This window comes from Monodelphis domestica, chromosome 2, assembly GCF_027887165.1.
Source record: "Monodelphis domestica isolate mMonDom1 chromosome 2, mMonDom1.pri, whole genome shotgun sequence".
NCBI lineage: Eukaryota > Metazoa > Chordata > Mammalia > Didelphimorphia > Didelphidae > Monodelphis > Monodelphis domestica.
In genome coordinates this window covers 253795735-253809651 of record NC_077228.1, presented here as the reverse complement: position 1 = coordinate 253809651, position 13917 = coordinate 253795735, and the positions used below count along the sequence as shown (strand labels likewise).

Below are 13917 nucleotides of genomic sequence, written 5' to 3'. Positions count from 1 at the left end.
CAGCCTGTTCTGAATCTTAAAGTAAGTTAGGATAATTTCATCGATTTACTAATTTTGCTTAGGCCTGTGGTTTTATTAGAAAAAGTTTTTAGAAACTATCTTTGCTGTAAGTTGACCTGATCCTTTGACATGTCCAGCTTTGCTTGAGGCAAAGCAAACACGTGTTCTTCCTTTCAAATTGAATTGCATTCAGATTCCTTAGGACTAAAGTTAAAGGCTTGTTTCACATATAACAATTGCCTATTAAGCCTTCAAACTTTACCTGTGCCAGATAACTTCTGATAGATAATTGGCACTTGTATTCCCTAATGATTTTTAGTTTGTTCCTTGCATAACTTTAAAATAAGCAATTTTTAAGTAAAGAAATCTCTTGCAATAAACTTAGATTCAATTGATACCAATGATCTGGCCTTATCTAGCCCAGTAGTCTTTAGTTAAAAGTACTTGATTACCATATTGAATCACCCTGCTTTGAATTTCTTTAGAAGTCAGAATTTTAATACCAGTAGTCTGAACTAAATTTATGCCTGCACTTTGCGAATCATCTCTAATTTTTGTTGGAGAAGCATTTCTTCCTGCTTTTTTCTACAAATTTAAAATGATCGTTAATACTGCATTAAGTATTCGTGGAGGCAGAGGTTGAAATTAACTATTCTGTCTGCTTCTGCAGCAAGCAGACAGAGGAATAATAGCATGAATAGAAAAGAGTCAGTAAAGGGAAAGGAGTTAAGTATTTTGTTAGTAGCGTTAGTGAAAGGAAGGGAAAAAGACTGAGAGATAAGTCAATCCTCCATATTTAATGCAGCATATTAATTAGAGTCCATTTGCTCTCAATTGCAGGTAATATTTTTCTTAATTTCCAATCATCTGGTGTAAGAAATTGCTGATTGAGATTCTTAATCAATGCTATAATAGTGCTGAGAGCCTTCAAGAGTTTTGCATACTACAGTGCAAACTAGAAATCCTGCTTCTTTTTTTGTAGGAGCTATCTGCATCCTCACTAATACTCTTTTGGCTGGCAGAGTTCTGTGGGGAAAGGAGCAGGATGTATTTGAAAAGAAGCATTAAAAGATGAAGGTGGCTGAAGAGAGCTAAAAGCCTTCGAGGAAATAACATCCTCTTGAATTTGTAAAGCTTTTTCTACCATATCATTGAAATACTGAAAAGGCTTTATATTTAATGTCATTTGCATAATTTTCCACATGCTGCAATTGACTTGTGATATTTTCTGTCTCTCTTTCTGATACTGCCTCAATTTATCTCCAATTAGATCCCATTCTTGCACATTCTGAACGCCCATTGCTGGAAATTCGGGATATGCTTTCAGTACCAGCTTAAGTAATGCTTCAGAGATCTTAATACCTTCCTTTTCAATTAAAGACATTAACAGTCTAATATAACACGTATGAGATGAGGCAGATTGACCCATATTTCTAAACAAAAGACGGCTTACCTCAGAGGCCACCTGCAGGTTCCGTCTTTTTGGTTCCAGGCTCAATGCAACAATTCTTCTCAAGGTATGCGCACACTCGAAATAATAACACCTGTAACAAAAATTTTTCCCACGTCAGGGGTGCCAATTATAACAGACGTCCAGTGGCTGTTATAAAAAGAATTTTCTTTAGTGGGTTTGGGCTCGAGAAGGAGCAAGGAGTCTGAGAAAACAGGTGATAATAAAGAAACACAGACAAGTCCATTTTTAGTAAGGGATGGTGTGAATCCCTGATGACATTCTCCTTAGAAAAATAGTAAAAGGAAAATGTGAGAAATATGCTGACACATGGAAGTAAAAATTCCAAGATAGAAAGCACGTGGCCAAGAGTGGCATTAGGAAAGATAAATAGAGAGAGACAGCAGGGAGAACTTCAAGGTTGCAGGAAACAAGAGGAAGAACCACATGCTCACCCCAGGCTTTATTGTGGATTGTGAGGATGAATGAATACGTAACAAAGCATAGTTGATTCTCATTGGTAGCATAGATAATGACAAGATCAGAGTAGGTGGGGATTCACCTGACATATGCTTTTCAGAGGAATGAGGTTTGACAAGGTGAGGACTAAGCCTTTGTGGCTTAGGCCCAGTAATTCTCTTGCTCTTAGATCATTAACTGCTCTGATCAAGTATTTAATACATCAGCCATACTTCCATGCCTGGTATGCTACATTAATGGACACAGGAAGGCCCCATGCTTTATATCCAAGGTTTAACCCTCTTTTTTTTTTTAAACCAAATACCAGTTCTACATTGAACACATACAGTAAATAGGGGAAAAAAGCCACCTCATTTATCCAAGTTGATGGCAAAACAGAAATCAGAGAAAATATATGTGTAAGAATATATTTGGATAATACAGATTAAAGTGGCTCTCCCTTGGGAATGGGGTAACTTAGCTCAACCGAGAGATAAAGTCATAAATTTCATAAAAATCAAGTGGATAATTCCTTGAAGTCTCTATGGCACACTGGGAATGAGGATATGATCAAATTCTACATGTTGGCTTCTTCCTAGTCTCACTCCCTTCATGATCTTGAAGATAGGTTAGAATTGCTGACCAACTTTTGACCTGGGAAACCAGAATCTACTTCTCTCCCAAAGACAGAAGAGCACAGATCTCTCCTCCCTTGCCTTCAGCAACTTGCCTCTCTCTCATTGATATCCATTACTGAGGAGACTCTAGTCCTATACCAGTGACCTTTGGAGCTCAGAGTACATAATTAAACAAACACCCACTGTCTTCTCCCTTATACCCATATCTTTCAATCCAATCCCCCTATTGTCATACTCTAAAGCTACCCATCCCTTCCACTGTGTTCTCAGGAACATCTGCTCCATAGGTAACAAACTTGCTTTCATCTTAAATCTTTTCCTATTCCTTTCATCTTCTGGCTATCATTGAGACCCCAGTCCCTCTTGATGCTGTTGCCTAGCTAGCCACCATTTTGAGAAAGGTTTGCACTTTCACTCCTTGACTCTCTGATTAAGGTATAGAAATAGTGCTGCTCATCCACTCCTACCTTCTTGAATCTTTGAGGTTCATTCAATCCATATCATTCAAAATTCTTGTACCTGCCAACACTTCCCTTCTTTCTCTGAAGTCTTTCTCTCTTCCCTAACTCACAATATTTCCTCCCTAATACCTGCCCTCATAATAGGGAACGTCAACATACATATTTATATGATATTCCTTCAAACAACCTTACCTCCCAGTTCTTCAACTTATTAATTTCCCATGGTCAATATACTTCTCTCTCCCTCTACAGTTTCACACAGAGAATCTCAGTCATTTCATAATTATAAGTTCTGAAATTTCCTTATCTGATCATAATTTGTTCTCATTCCAACTTTCCCCATTTCTTACACCCCTAAACCCCATTATTTCTACTTACCAAGATGACTTCCAATTCCTCTACCTCTTAATTCTTTGCCAGCCTGTTATCCTTTCACTGCCACACTGGTTCCTTACACATCTGATACTTTGGTAAACTAATTATATTCTTTATTAGGTCTCTTCTGTTGAATCATTTGCCCCCTTATCCTATAGCTACCAAGTCTTGGCCTTTCACCATCTGCTGCCTTTGTTTTATTCAGGTGCTACTGAATAAAGCTAGAGAAAATCAAGAAACTGTGCTGGGTTCAAAACAAATTTGTGTTACATAATCGCAGTTGGACCCTCACTGAAGCAAGGTAATCCTTTTGCACCTCCCTAATTGACTCACTTTCCCACTCTCCACAGCAACTCTTCCAAACCATTTCATCCTCCCTCCCCCTTCACCCTCCCAGCTGAGAACCTTGCCTCATATTTCACTGAAAAACCAAGAGTTTTCACTGAGAACTTCTCTCTTCCTCAATTTCACAGATCTTTCTGTCACAATCTTTCTTTATCCCTACTCACATGAAAAGATAGCCCTTTTCTTTGATAAAGCAAACCCCTCTATTTACACAAATAGTCCTCTTCTATTTCATTTCCTGTAGATTGCCTCCTCTAACATCCTCACTCTTGTACTTATCAGTCTTTCCCTGTTTTCTGGCTGCTTCTTTATAGCCTACAAGCATGCCAGCATTTTCCCTATCCCCCAAAGAACTTCATCCATCTCTTCCATCTCTGCTATAGTCCCATTTTTTCTCCTCCCTTTTATGACTAAATTTGAGAATGCCATCTACAAAAGGTGCCTCATTCACTTCCTTTCCTTTCTCGTTTTAACTTTCTACATTTTGGCTTCCAGTATCACCATTCAACTAAAACTGCTCTCTCTCTCAAATTAGTAATGATCTCTTAATAACTGCCAGATATCCAACAGCAAGAGATAGAGAAATTTCACTTAAAATAATTGTAGACCATATAAAATATTTGAGAGTCTATCTATCAAGACAATCCTGGCAATTACAAAATACTTTCATACAAATAAAGTCCTATCTAAACAATTGGCAAAATAGTAATTCCTTATGGATAGGTCAAGCCAATATAATAAAAATAACAATTCTACCTAATTTACTTCTTCAGTGCCATACCAATCAAAGGACCAAAAAATTATTGTATAGAGCTAGAAAAAAATAATAAATTCATCTGCAAGAGCAAAATGTCAAGAATATCAAAAATCAATTTTAAAAAAATATAGAAAGGTGGCTTTATTGTGTACCAAATCTCAAACTGTCTTACAAAGTGGTAATCATCCAAACAATCCAATACTGGCTATGAAATAGAGTTTTGGATCAGTGGAAAAGATTAGATACATAATAAACAGTAGTAAATGACCCCAGGAATCTAGTGTTTGATAAATCCAAAGATCTCACCCAGCTTTTAAGACAAGAACTCAGTATTTGACAAAAACTGCTGGGAAAATGGAACTAAGTCTGGCAAAAACAGATACTGACCAACATCTCACATATTAAGATAAGCTCAAAAAGGGTACATTATATAGACATGAAAGGTAATACCATAAGCAAATTAGCAGAGCATGGAATAGACTTATCAGATCTATGTGTAGGGAATAATTTATGATGAAATAAGAGAAAGAGAGCATTATGGGATATAAAATGGATAATTTTGGTTACTTTAAATTAAAAAGGTTTTGTACAAACAAAAAACTAATGCATCCAAAATTAGAAGGAAAGCTGAAAATTGGAGGGAAAATTTTATGGCAAGTTTCTTGATAAAGGCCTTATTTCTCAAATATGAAGAACAGTCAATTTTATAATAATACAAATCATTCTCCAATTGAGAAATGATCAAAGGATATTAATATATAGTTTTTCAACAAAAAATCAAAATTATCTATAGTTATGAGTGAGATAAAAATTAACAAGCATGAATGTCCCACTCACTTAAATAAACAAAACCTGGAGTCTGAAAGATAAAACTAAAAGGGACAATCATTTATTCTTTTTCTCATGAGAAAGGCAGATGCCCTAATGGCAAATGCCAGTGCCTGGTTGCAAAAACACCTCTCATTCTGAGAATAATGCATTTAATTCTATCTCACTCAGTCATGTGAAAAAATGATCCAAATCACTACCAATTAGAGAAATGTTTGCCCTTCATTTTTTAAAAGAATCTATGATATCACCTGCTCATGAACTGGATTTTTGTGAGACATGGTTACACAAAGTCATCAGCCTCACTTTTCTCTTCCAGTTGTATAGTTGGAAAATCTTGAACCCCAGGACTATGTGTCATGTTTGCGTTGTTACGTTATTATTTATAAGTTTCTGGGATTACACTCTCTTGACCTCTTCTCTTGTGACTGAGGCTTGAGTTACATAATCTCTAGATAGATAGAGTTAAAAAAAACTCTAGTTTTTATTTTAGTTATTTTAATAAATATTTTAATAAATCTTATAAATGTAATACTTGAGTTATTGTATATTAATTTTAATTCTCACACAGTGTCATCAAAGACCAAGTGGCAAGACAAAAGACTGGTGATTACTGGAATGCAGAGGATGACCTTGACATCTTTGATGTCTGACTGAGCTCTAAACATCCCCAGAGTGCCTGTTTCAGTAGCCTTCATGGACACTGGAACAAATTATTCTCATCCACTGATTAAGCCAGAGGAAGTCTTCACATTAGGGGAGGTAGACACTCCCCTAATTCACCAATGGCCCTAATTCACCAATGGCCCTAATTCACCAATGGGTTTGAAACCTGTTCTTTACCCTCAACTTTGTTTAGCTCATTTGCTGAGATGGTTTTATTGGGGTGTGGCTGCTGGGAATACTAAGCTTCTTGGAGCCATAGGTTGGGTGAAAGGCAGACAACAAAGGTGGATGAGTAGTTCTGAAAAGGATTTGGCAAGCCCTCCCACCAAAGATGCTTATAAATGAAAACAACTCTAATGTACTACCTCACACCTCTGAGAAAAATTTTGGAGATAATGTGAAAAAATGCATTATTGGTAGAGTGAGCCAACTTTTTCTAGAGAGCCATGTGGAACTATGCACAAAAGGCTATAAACCCATGGTAGTATAAACCCTTTGACCCAGCAATAGCATGACCAGATCATTAGAGTCAGGAAGACTCATCTCCCTCTTCAAATTTGGTCTTGGACATTTACTAGGTATGTGACCCTGAGCAAATCATTTAATCCTGATTGTCTCAGTTTTCTTCATTTGAAAAATGAGCTGGAGAAAGAAATGTCAAACCACTCCATTATCTTTAGTCTGAAATGTTTGAAAATAACTGAACAATAGCACCCTGAAGAGATTTTTTTAAAAAGAGAAAAGACCTGTATGCACAAATATAACAGCTCTTTTTGTGGGGGCAAAGATTTAGAAATTGAGGGGATGCCCATCAAGTGGGGAATAGCTGAACAAGTTGTGGTATATGATTGTGATGAAATACTTTTATGCTATAAGATATGATGAACAGGATGCTCTCATAAAAACCTGTACTCACATGAACTGATGCAGAGTGAGGTGAGCAGAACCAGGAGAACATTGTACACAGTAATAGCAATATTATAGAATAATCAGCTGTAAATGACTGGCTATTCTCAGTTAAAATCCTACCTTCCACAGAAGCTTTCCCTACTCCTTAATTTTAGTGTCTTCTCTCTGTTGATTATCTCCTATTCCTCCTGAAATAGCTTATTGGTACCAAGTTGTTTTTATGTTGTCTCCTCCTTAGAGGTCCTTCAGAGCAGGGTCTTGTCTTTTGCCTTTATTGCTCCATACAAGCTGGCACTTTATGCTCCAACTCTAAAATTCTCTGCTCCTATATTTGATCCTTTTCTTAATTTAGACCTTAAAGAAGGGAACCAAAGAGGATAGTCGAATTGAAATGGGGCTGAATGACAAATTTTCCGTTTGCACTAGTATAGAAAGTGATAGATGCTCAGTGGTAACAAAGAATTGAGCAGCTTAGACACAGGTATTAGTTTGAAGCCATACTTTCTCATTATGATTGAAAATCTGAGAAAGATTGTTGATGAACTATGGAACTGGAATCCAGACACATCCTATCATCAACTCTTACATGGAAATTAAACAACTTCTAAAAAAAACAACTTGGCAAATAAAAGTATGTTTAAAACAATAAACTTCCCTGTCTGAATTTACAATTGTGTCCTACTTTAGCCAATCAACATCCAGAGTCTCGTGTCCTTTAGCCAATCATTACATAGAAACGAAATACTGCAATAGGGGCCTCCCATTGTGACCCATGGAGGGAGGGGTTTAAGGGGGAGGGGCAAGGCCGCATAAAAAGCCGCAGGAGGTTCTGGTAGGCGCATTTCAAGCCAGGTTACCTCCGGGTTCCGTAAGGGGCGGGGCAGATTGGAAAAAGTCTAACGAATCACCCAACACAATCTTAATCTATCAGACCGAGACTACAGATGGACGAGGAAACCAGCACCGTGGAAAGTGGAGATCGTTCCTCCAGTTCCCCTGACACTCCCATGAGGGGATCCCCTGTCCAGAACCGGATGTCCCAGCGCAAACTTACGAGAAGAGGCCGAAAGAGGAACCGGAGGGTGTCCTGGAAGGACACCTATGTGGTCCAGGTGCTGAGGCAGCAACTGCCTAATGGTCGGGCCCCTCTGTCTAGGGGGGCATTGGCTATCCTCCACTTGGTTGTTAAAGACCTTTTCGACCGCATTGCCCTTGAGGCCGGCAGGCTGAAGAAGGAGTGCCTCGACAATGACCCAGAGGACCCCGTGGGTCCAAACGAGATCAGGGCCGCCCTGCAGATCCTCCTGCCTTCCCAGCTCAGGGTTCAGCCCCTGCACAACCGCTTCGACTCCCCTTTGCTAGTAGGCGGCCGGGAGCATCAGAGGTGGCGTTGAAGTGGACGCGGAGGTCTGGGGAGAGAGGGGGAAAGAAAGGGGAAGGGTGTAGTGTTCCCTCGTCCTCCTCGTCCTCCATTTTCTCCCCTTTGCATCCATTCTCCCTTCCCCATACCCACCACCACCAACAACTACCAACAACAACAATACCACCACCACCACCACCAATCTTCTTCCCAACCTCACCTACCCATTTTGTGCGTCAAAATGTACTTTTTCCTCTTCTTGCCCCCTACATCAATCCCTCAACAAAATTTTAAACTGTGGAAAGCAGAGTTGAAGAACTCTTAAGAGAACATAAACCTAGGCTGTGGGAGAGATGAGAAACCCGGTTTGGATCTTGGGCATAGGGAGACAGAAGGCCTTTTCAAGAACAAGGCCTATGGATTTGTTTTTGGTTTTTGCTTTTGTTCGTTTTGTTTTTGTTTTTGTTTTTTTTTAACCCCAGGAAGGAACCTACGGAGGAAAACACAGAGGTCAGGAGAGGTGTTGGGGTCCAATATTTTAGGAACATCAAATAAAAGTCGGGGAGACCAAATATGGACTTTCAATGGAGACAAACCCAGCAGCAGCTCCCTGACTCCATCATCCTCTAGCTAAAGAGAGAATAAAAAAACAAAAAACAAAAAAAAAACCAACAACTGAGATACACAATTTTGTTGTTTTCTTGTAATTTGTTTGAGATATGATGGGATAGGCTGTAGAAGGAGGGAGGTAGAAAGTGTGTGAGAGGAATTGTGGAGGAAATACTGGTTTAAGAGTAAATTTTGTTCAGTCATGTCTAGCTCTTCTTAACCACATTTGGGGTTTAATTATGAGAGGTTTTACTATTTCTTCTTCCTCCAGATTATTTTGTTGATGAGGAAACTGAGGCAAACAGAGTTAAGGTATTTATTTGCCCAGGGTCACACAGCTAGTGGCTGAGGTGAGTCTTCCTAAAAGTCCAGCAATTTTCACTGAACCACCTAGCTGTCCCTTTTTATTAATATAGGAGGGCAGGAAAAAGGTGTGAGGTGTCAAGTTCATTGTTGTAAGCAGAAGGGGGAAAAGTGTTTTCTGATCTTTCATATACTCTCAGGCTCCCCTAATATCCTTACTCTGATCATAATAACTAATCTCTAATACTTGACTAAGGGGCACAATTACTCATTGTACATGTGTAAATGGGGTTTCCAACTCAACAACAATTGTCTAACCTTGCAGATCTTTTTCTCTTTCCCTTTACCCCATTGATGGGGAGGAGTACAGCCTCCTGTGCCCATTGGCTTCATAGATGTAGATTCTGTTCTATCTTTAAAATATTAAGTTAAACAAATTTTGTTCTCTCCTGGGAGATCTTTCTAAAGCTGCTGCATCCAGAGGGTAACACTGGACATACATTCACTTTCAAGTACCAGTGCCATGAACTTAAATTACTGAGAAAGGAGAATATTTGAGTATCTTTTCCTCCATTTCTTATTTTTTATCCATTGTCTCTGAGAAATAGGCAGTGTGGAATGTGTTTCTATTTTCTGCTTCATGTGACCTTTTAGATGTGGGTGGTAATTCTCACCAGTTCCTGGGAAGTGGAACCCCAGCAATGGTAACCTTGAAGCCAGGGATTTTAGGCAGGAATTGATGCAGTTAACTACTTTGGCAGTAATTTAGCCCAGGAAACCAGAAATACCTGGAGTCTGAGGTGAGTTTTGGATTTAGAACTTGGGAACTATTCTATAAGACCTTCTCCAGAGATGACGAAAAAAGACAACAGATTTATTGTAATTTTGTTATTTGGTTTTTTGTGATTTTATTTCTGGATATGACTTCAGGTCAGAGGTTGAAAGAAAGGTGGTGGGGAGGTAGAAAATGTGGGAGGAATTTGTTGGTGTACAAGTTGGGAATAGGAGGAATTTGTACCTCCTGTGGTTGTGGAGTATGTAATTATACCTTTAACATTAAATAATTTGGATGTCTGAATATTCCCTTTAAAGGAAATGTTATTTTGTAAAATCTAATTTGTCAGTGAAAAATGGCCCTGGGGTAGAGGACCTACCCACTACAATGGAGGGAAGACCATCTCTGTGGCTGGCATCATTGGCAAAGAGTCTAGATACTATTCCTACCTTCCCTAAAGAGAAGAATATTGGAAAATCTTAGAGGAGGGGTCAAAAATGTATTATACCTGATATACCCCAGATGTAAGTAGGCCAGGGTAGTTAGTGTTACACATATATAGAGGGTAAATATAACTTGCAAAATTCTCAGCTCAAGTTTTTCTGATTTTTTACTTCAACCTGCAAAAAACCCAGCTCAGGAACTAGAATAACTCAGAGAACTCTAACCAAGGCTTTTGATACAGCCCTTAGGATTCATTTATTCCTAATCAAAGTCTTTCCCTTGTTTGGTCAACAAATGTAGACTATAATTTATATGTTAACACACAATCTTGCCCTTGATTATACTTTTTTTTTGTTGTTTTGTCTGTCCATTTGGGAAGCATTAAGGTATGTGAGAGCAGCATCAGAATATCTTTCATTCCCTACAGTTATTGATTGTTTGCACAAAGATGCTGAGATATAAATTTCAGTTATAAGTACTCAGCTAACTTGGAACACAACTAGTTTTTAAAAATTTCAAATAAAGGAATATAAGAAGATAAACTCATATAAAAGAGATTAAAACTCATTTCAGGATTTCTGCAGAAAGCAGAGTTGAAAGAGCAGAGCCTAGACTAGAAGAGATGAAAGTCTGTTGGATTTAGAACATCCATAAGGGCTAGAATTTGGAGTTTTTGTGGTTTAACAAGAACTTCCAAGAAGGGAACCATTGAAGTCAGAAGAGGAAGTGAAAAGGTGGGTTGTACCATGATTTAGTGATTCACTCTGCTACACTAGCTACTGATAGATCTACTATAAGGGTGGAGTGTTTTCTTTGGGGGGGGTTATTTTAAAGAAATAAGTTTTATTGATTCTTTTTGTGCTACTTATTGCATTGATTTCAAAATATGTTCCTCATCAAAGGAGATGCTAAATCATAGCAAAGATTTTTAAAAAAAAAGCAAAATTAAGCCATTGTTACATCAAAGGCAATAGCAAAAAAGACAATATGCAAAATTCACACCATATTCCCCACCAAAGAAAGGAATATTTCTATTTCTTCTTTGCTCTTTATAAAAGTACACAATATCCAGTTTTATTTTATTCTTTCCACATATTTTGTAGTGATATTTGGAAAGTATAGTAACTGAATGATCAAAAAGAGATTCCATTAGAATGTTACATTTTTAGAACTAGAAAGGACTTAAAAATTCCCCACTTTCTTCTCTTAAGACTTCATTATAATTATACTTGTTAGTCCCTACTAAGTCAGGAACATGGACTAATATTTCTAGAAAATTCTTCAGAAAAATGGCTTAGTAATTTTCCTTTTTTTAAACTTCCGTGAATATATACTATACTCTTAATATTCTTACTTCCTCAGTGACTTATTTTTTGTGGGGGATTTCTTCCTGATTAATTCCCCAACAATCTGTCCATAGATTTCTTATCTTTTCCTTCTATATTCTGTTGTAGCAATCTTTAATCACTGGTGACTTCAACTATACACACAGATGACTTTTTAAAAAATTAAATTTTATTTTCCCAATTACAGATAATAACATTTCCCACATGTTTTCCAAAATTATAAGATCAAAATTGTCTCCCCTCCCACCTCCTAGAGATGGTAAGCAATTTGGGTTATACAAGTATTATCATGCAAAACATTTCCCTATTGGTCATTGTTGTAAGAGAATAATCATATAAAACCAAAACTCCAAAATATAGTGAAAAAAATGTATGCTTTGATATGCATTCTGACTCCCAACAGTTTTTTTTTTTCCTTTGGAAGTGCACAGTAGTATTTTTCATAAGTCCTTCAGAATTATCCTGGATCATTAATAGTTAAGTCATTGTACAGTATTGCTATTGCTGTGTACAATGGTCTCTTGGTTTTATTTATTTCACTCTATGTAGTTCATGTGAGGGTCTTTCAAACTTTCTCTGAAATCATCCTGTTCATAATTATAGCACAATAGTATTTTATCACCATTATATATGCCTCAATTTGTTCATCCATTTCCCAAATTCCAGTTCTTTGCCACCACAAGAACTGCTATATAAATACTTGTGTACAAGTAGGTCCTTTCCCCTTTTATTTGTCTCTTTGGGATACAAACCTAATAGTATTATAGGATCAAGGGATATGCCCTCTGGGCATAAGTCCAAATCACTCTCCAGAATGATTGAATTAGTTCACAACTCCATCAACATTACATTTATGTCCCAATTTTGTCACATTTCCTTCCAATATTAATTTCCTTTACTCATATTGACCAATATGATAGGCATGAGGTGGTACCTCAGAGTTATTTAAATTTTCATTTCTCTAATCAAGAGTACTTTAGAACCTTTTTTTCCCATAGTTATTGATAGCTTAGATTTCTTCACCTTAAAATTGCTTGTTTATATCCTTTGACCATTTGTCAATTGCAAAATGATTTGTGTTATAAATTTGGCTTAGCTCTTTATATATTTGAGATATGAGACTTTTTTTCAGAGAAATTTGCTGTAAATTTTTTCCCCAATTGTTTCCCTTCTAATCTTGGTCACATTGGGGTTTTTTTGTACAAAACCTTTTAAATTTAACATAATCAAAATGATAGCTTGTAATGTTCTCTTATCTCTTGTCATAAATTCTTCACTTCTCCATAGATCTGACAGAGAAACTATTCACCTAATTTACTTATGATATCACCCACCCTCTGCATCTAAATGATATACTCATTTTGACTTTATAGTGATATAGAGTATGAGACATTGATCTATACATAGTTTCTGCCATTTTTGTTTTCCAATTTTCCCAGTAGTTTTTGTCAAATAGTTTTTATCCCAAGATCTGGGGTCTTTGGGTTTATCAAACACTAGATTGTCAAGGTCATTTACCCTGTATATTGTATATCTAATCAATTTCTTTGATCCACATTCTATTTCTTAGCCAGTACAAGATTGTTTTGATGATGATTGTTTTTAGTACAGTTTGAGATCTGGTACTGCTAAGCCAACTTTCTTCACATTTTTATTTTCATTCATTCCTTTGATATTCTTTTGTTCTTCGAAATATTATTTTTTCTAGTTCTATAAAATAATTATTTGGTGGTTTGATTGGTATGGTGCTGAATAAATTAAGTTAGATAAAATTGTCATTTTTATTATGTTAGCTAGGACTATCCATGAGTAATTGATATTTTCCAGTTGTTTAGATCTGATTTTATTTGTTTGAAAAATGTTTTGTAATTGTGTTCATATAATTCCTGTTTGTTTATTTTTATTTTCTATCGGCTAGAGTTATTTTATTTATTCTTTTTTTAGTTCATTAAAAACTTATTTAATTAATTGATTTAGAATATTTTTCTATGGTTACAAGATTCATGTTCTTCCCCTGACTTCTCCCAACCCCCCTCCCATAGCCGATGTACAATTCCTCTGGGGTTTTACATGTGTCATTTATCAAGACCCATTTCCATACCATTATTATTTGCACTAGGGTGATCATTTAGAGTCTATATTCCCATTGACCTTTGTGATCAAGCAGTTGTTTTTCTTCTGTGTTTCTATTC

At 36.9% G+C, this 13917-nt stretch overlaps 2 protein-coding genes across 3 annotated transcripts in view; one reads left to right on the top strand and one right to left on the bottom strand.

Moving 5' to 3' along the window:
- ZNF692 (zinc finger protein 692) overlaps positions 1-7521 on the bottom strand; it is a 28454-nt gene extending 20933 nt beyond the window's left edge. For both annotated transcript variants that reach the window (XM_056817499.1, XM_007483055.3), the window contains exons 1-2: positions 7009-7521; positions 1454-1544 (exon numbers count right to left, since the gene is read on the bottom strand). The gene's annotated coding sequence lies outside the window, so the exon portion shown is untranslated. The remainder of the gene's footprint in view (positions 1-1453; positions 1545-7008) is intronic.
- A 311-nt stretch (positions 7522-7832) lies between these two features.
- Positions 7833-8282, top strand: LOC103092393 (histone H2B.1, sperm-like). The gene has a single exon (XM_007483347.1). The coding sequence runs from the start codon at positions 7833-7835 to the stop codon at positions 8280-8282; it is 450 nt and encodes a 149-aa protein (XP_007483409.1).
- Positions 8283-13917: the final 5635 nt, after the last annotated feature.

What these genes read in the sequence shown, in the direction of transcription:
- LOC103092393 (XM_007483347.1), top strand. Translation starts at nt 7,833, where the DNA reads ATGGACGAGGAAACCAGCACCGTGGAAAGTGGAGATCGTTCCTCCAGT.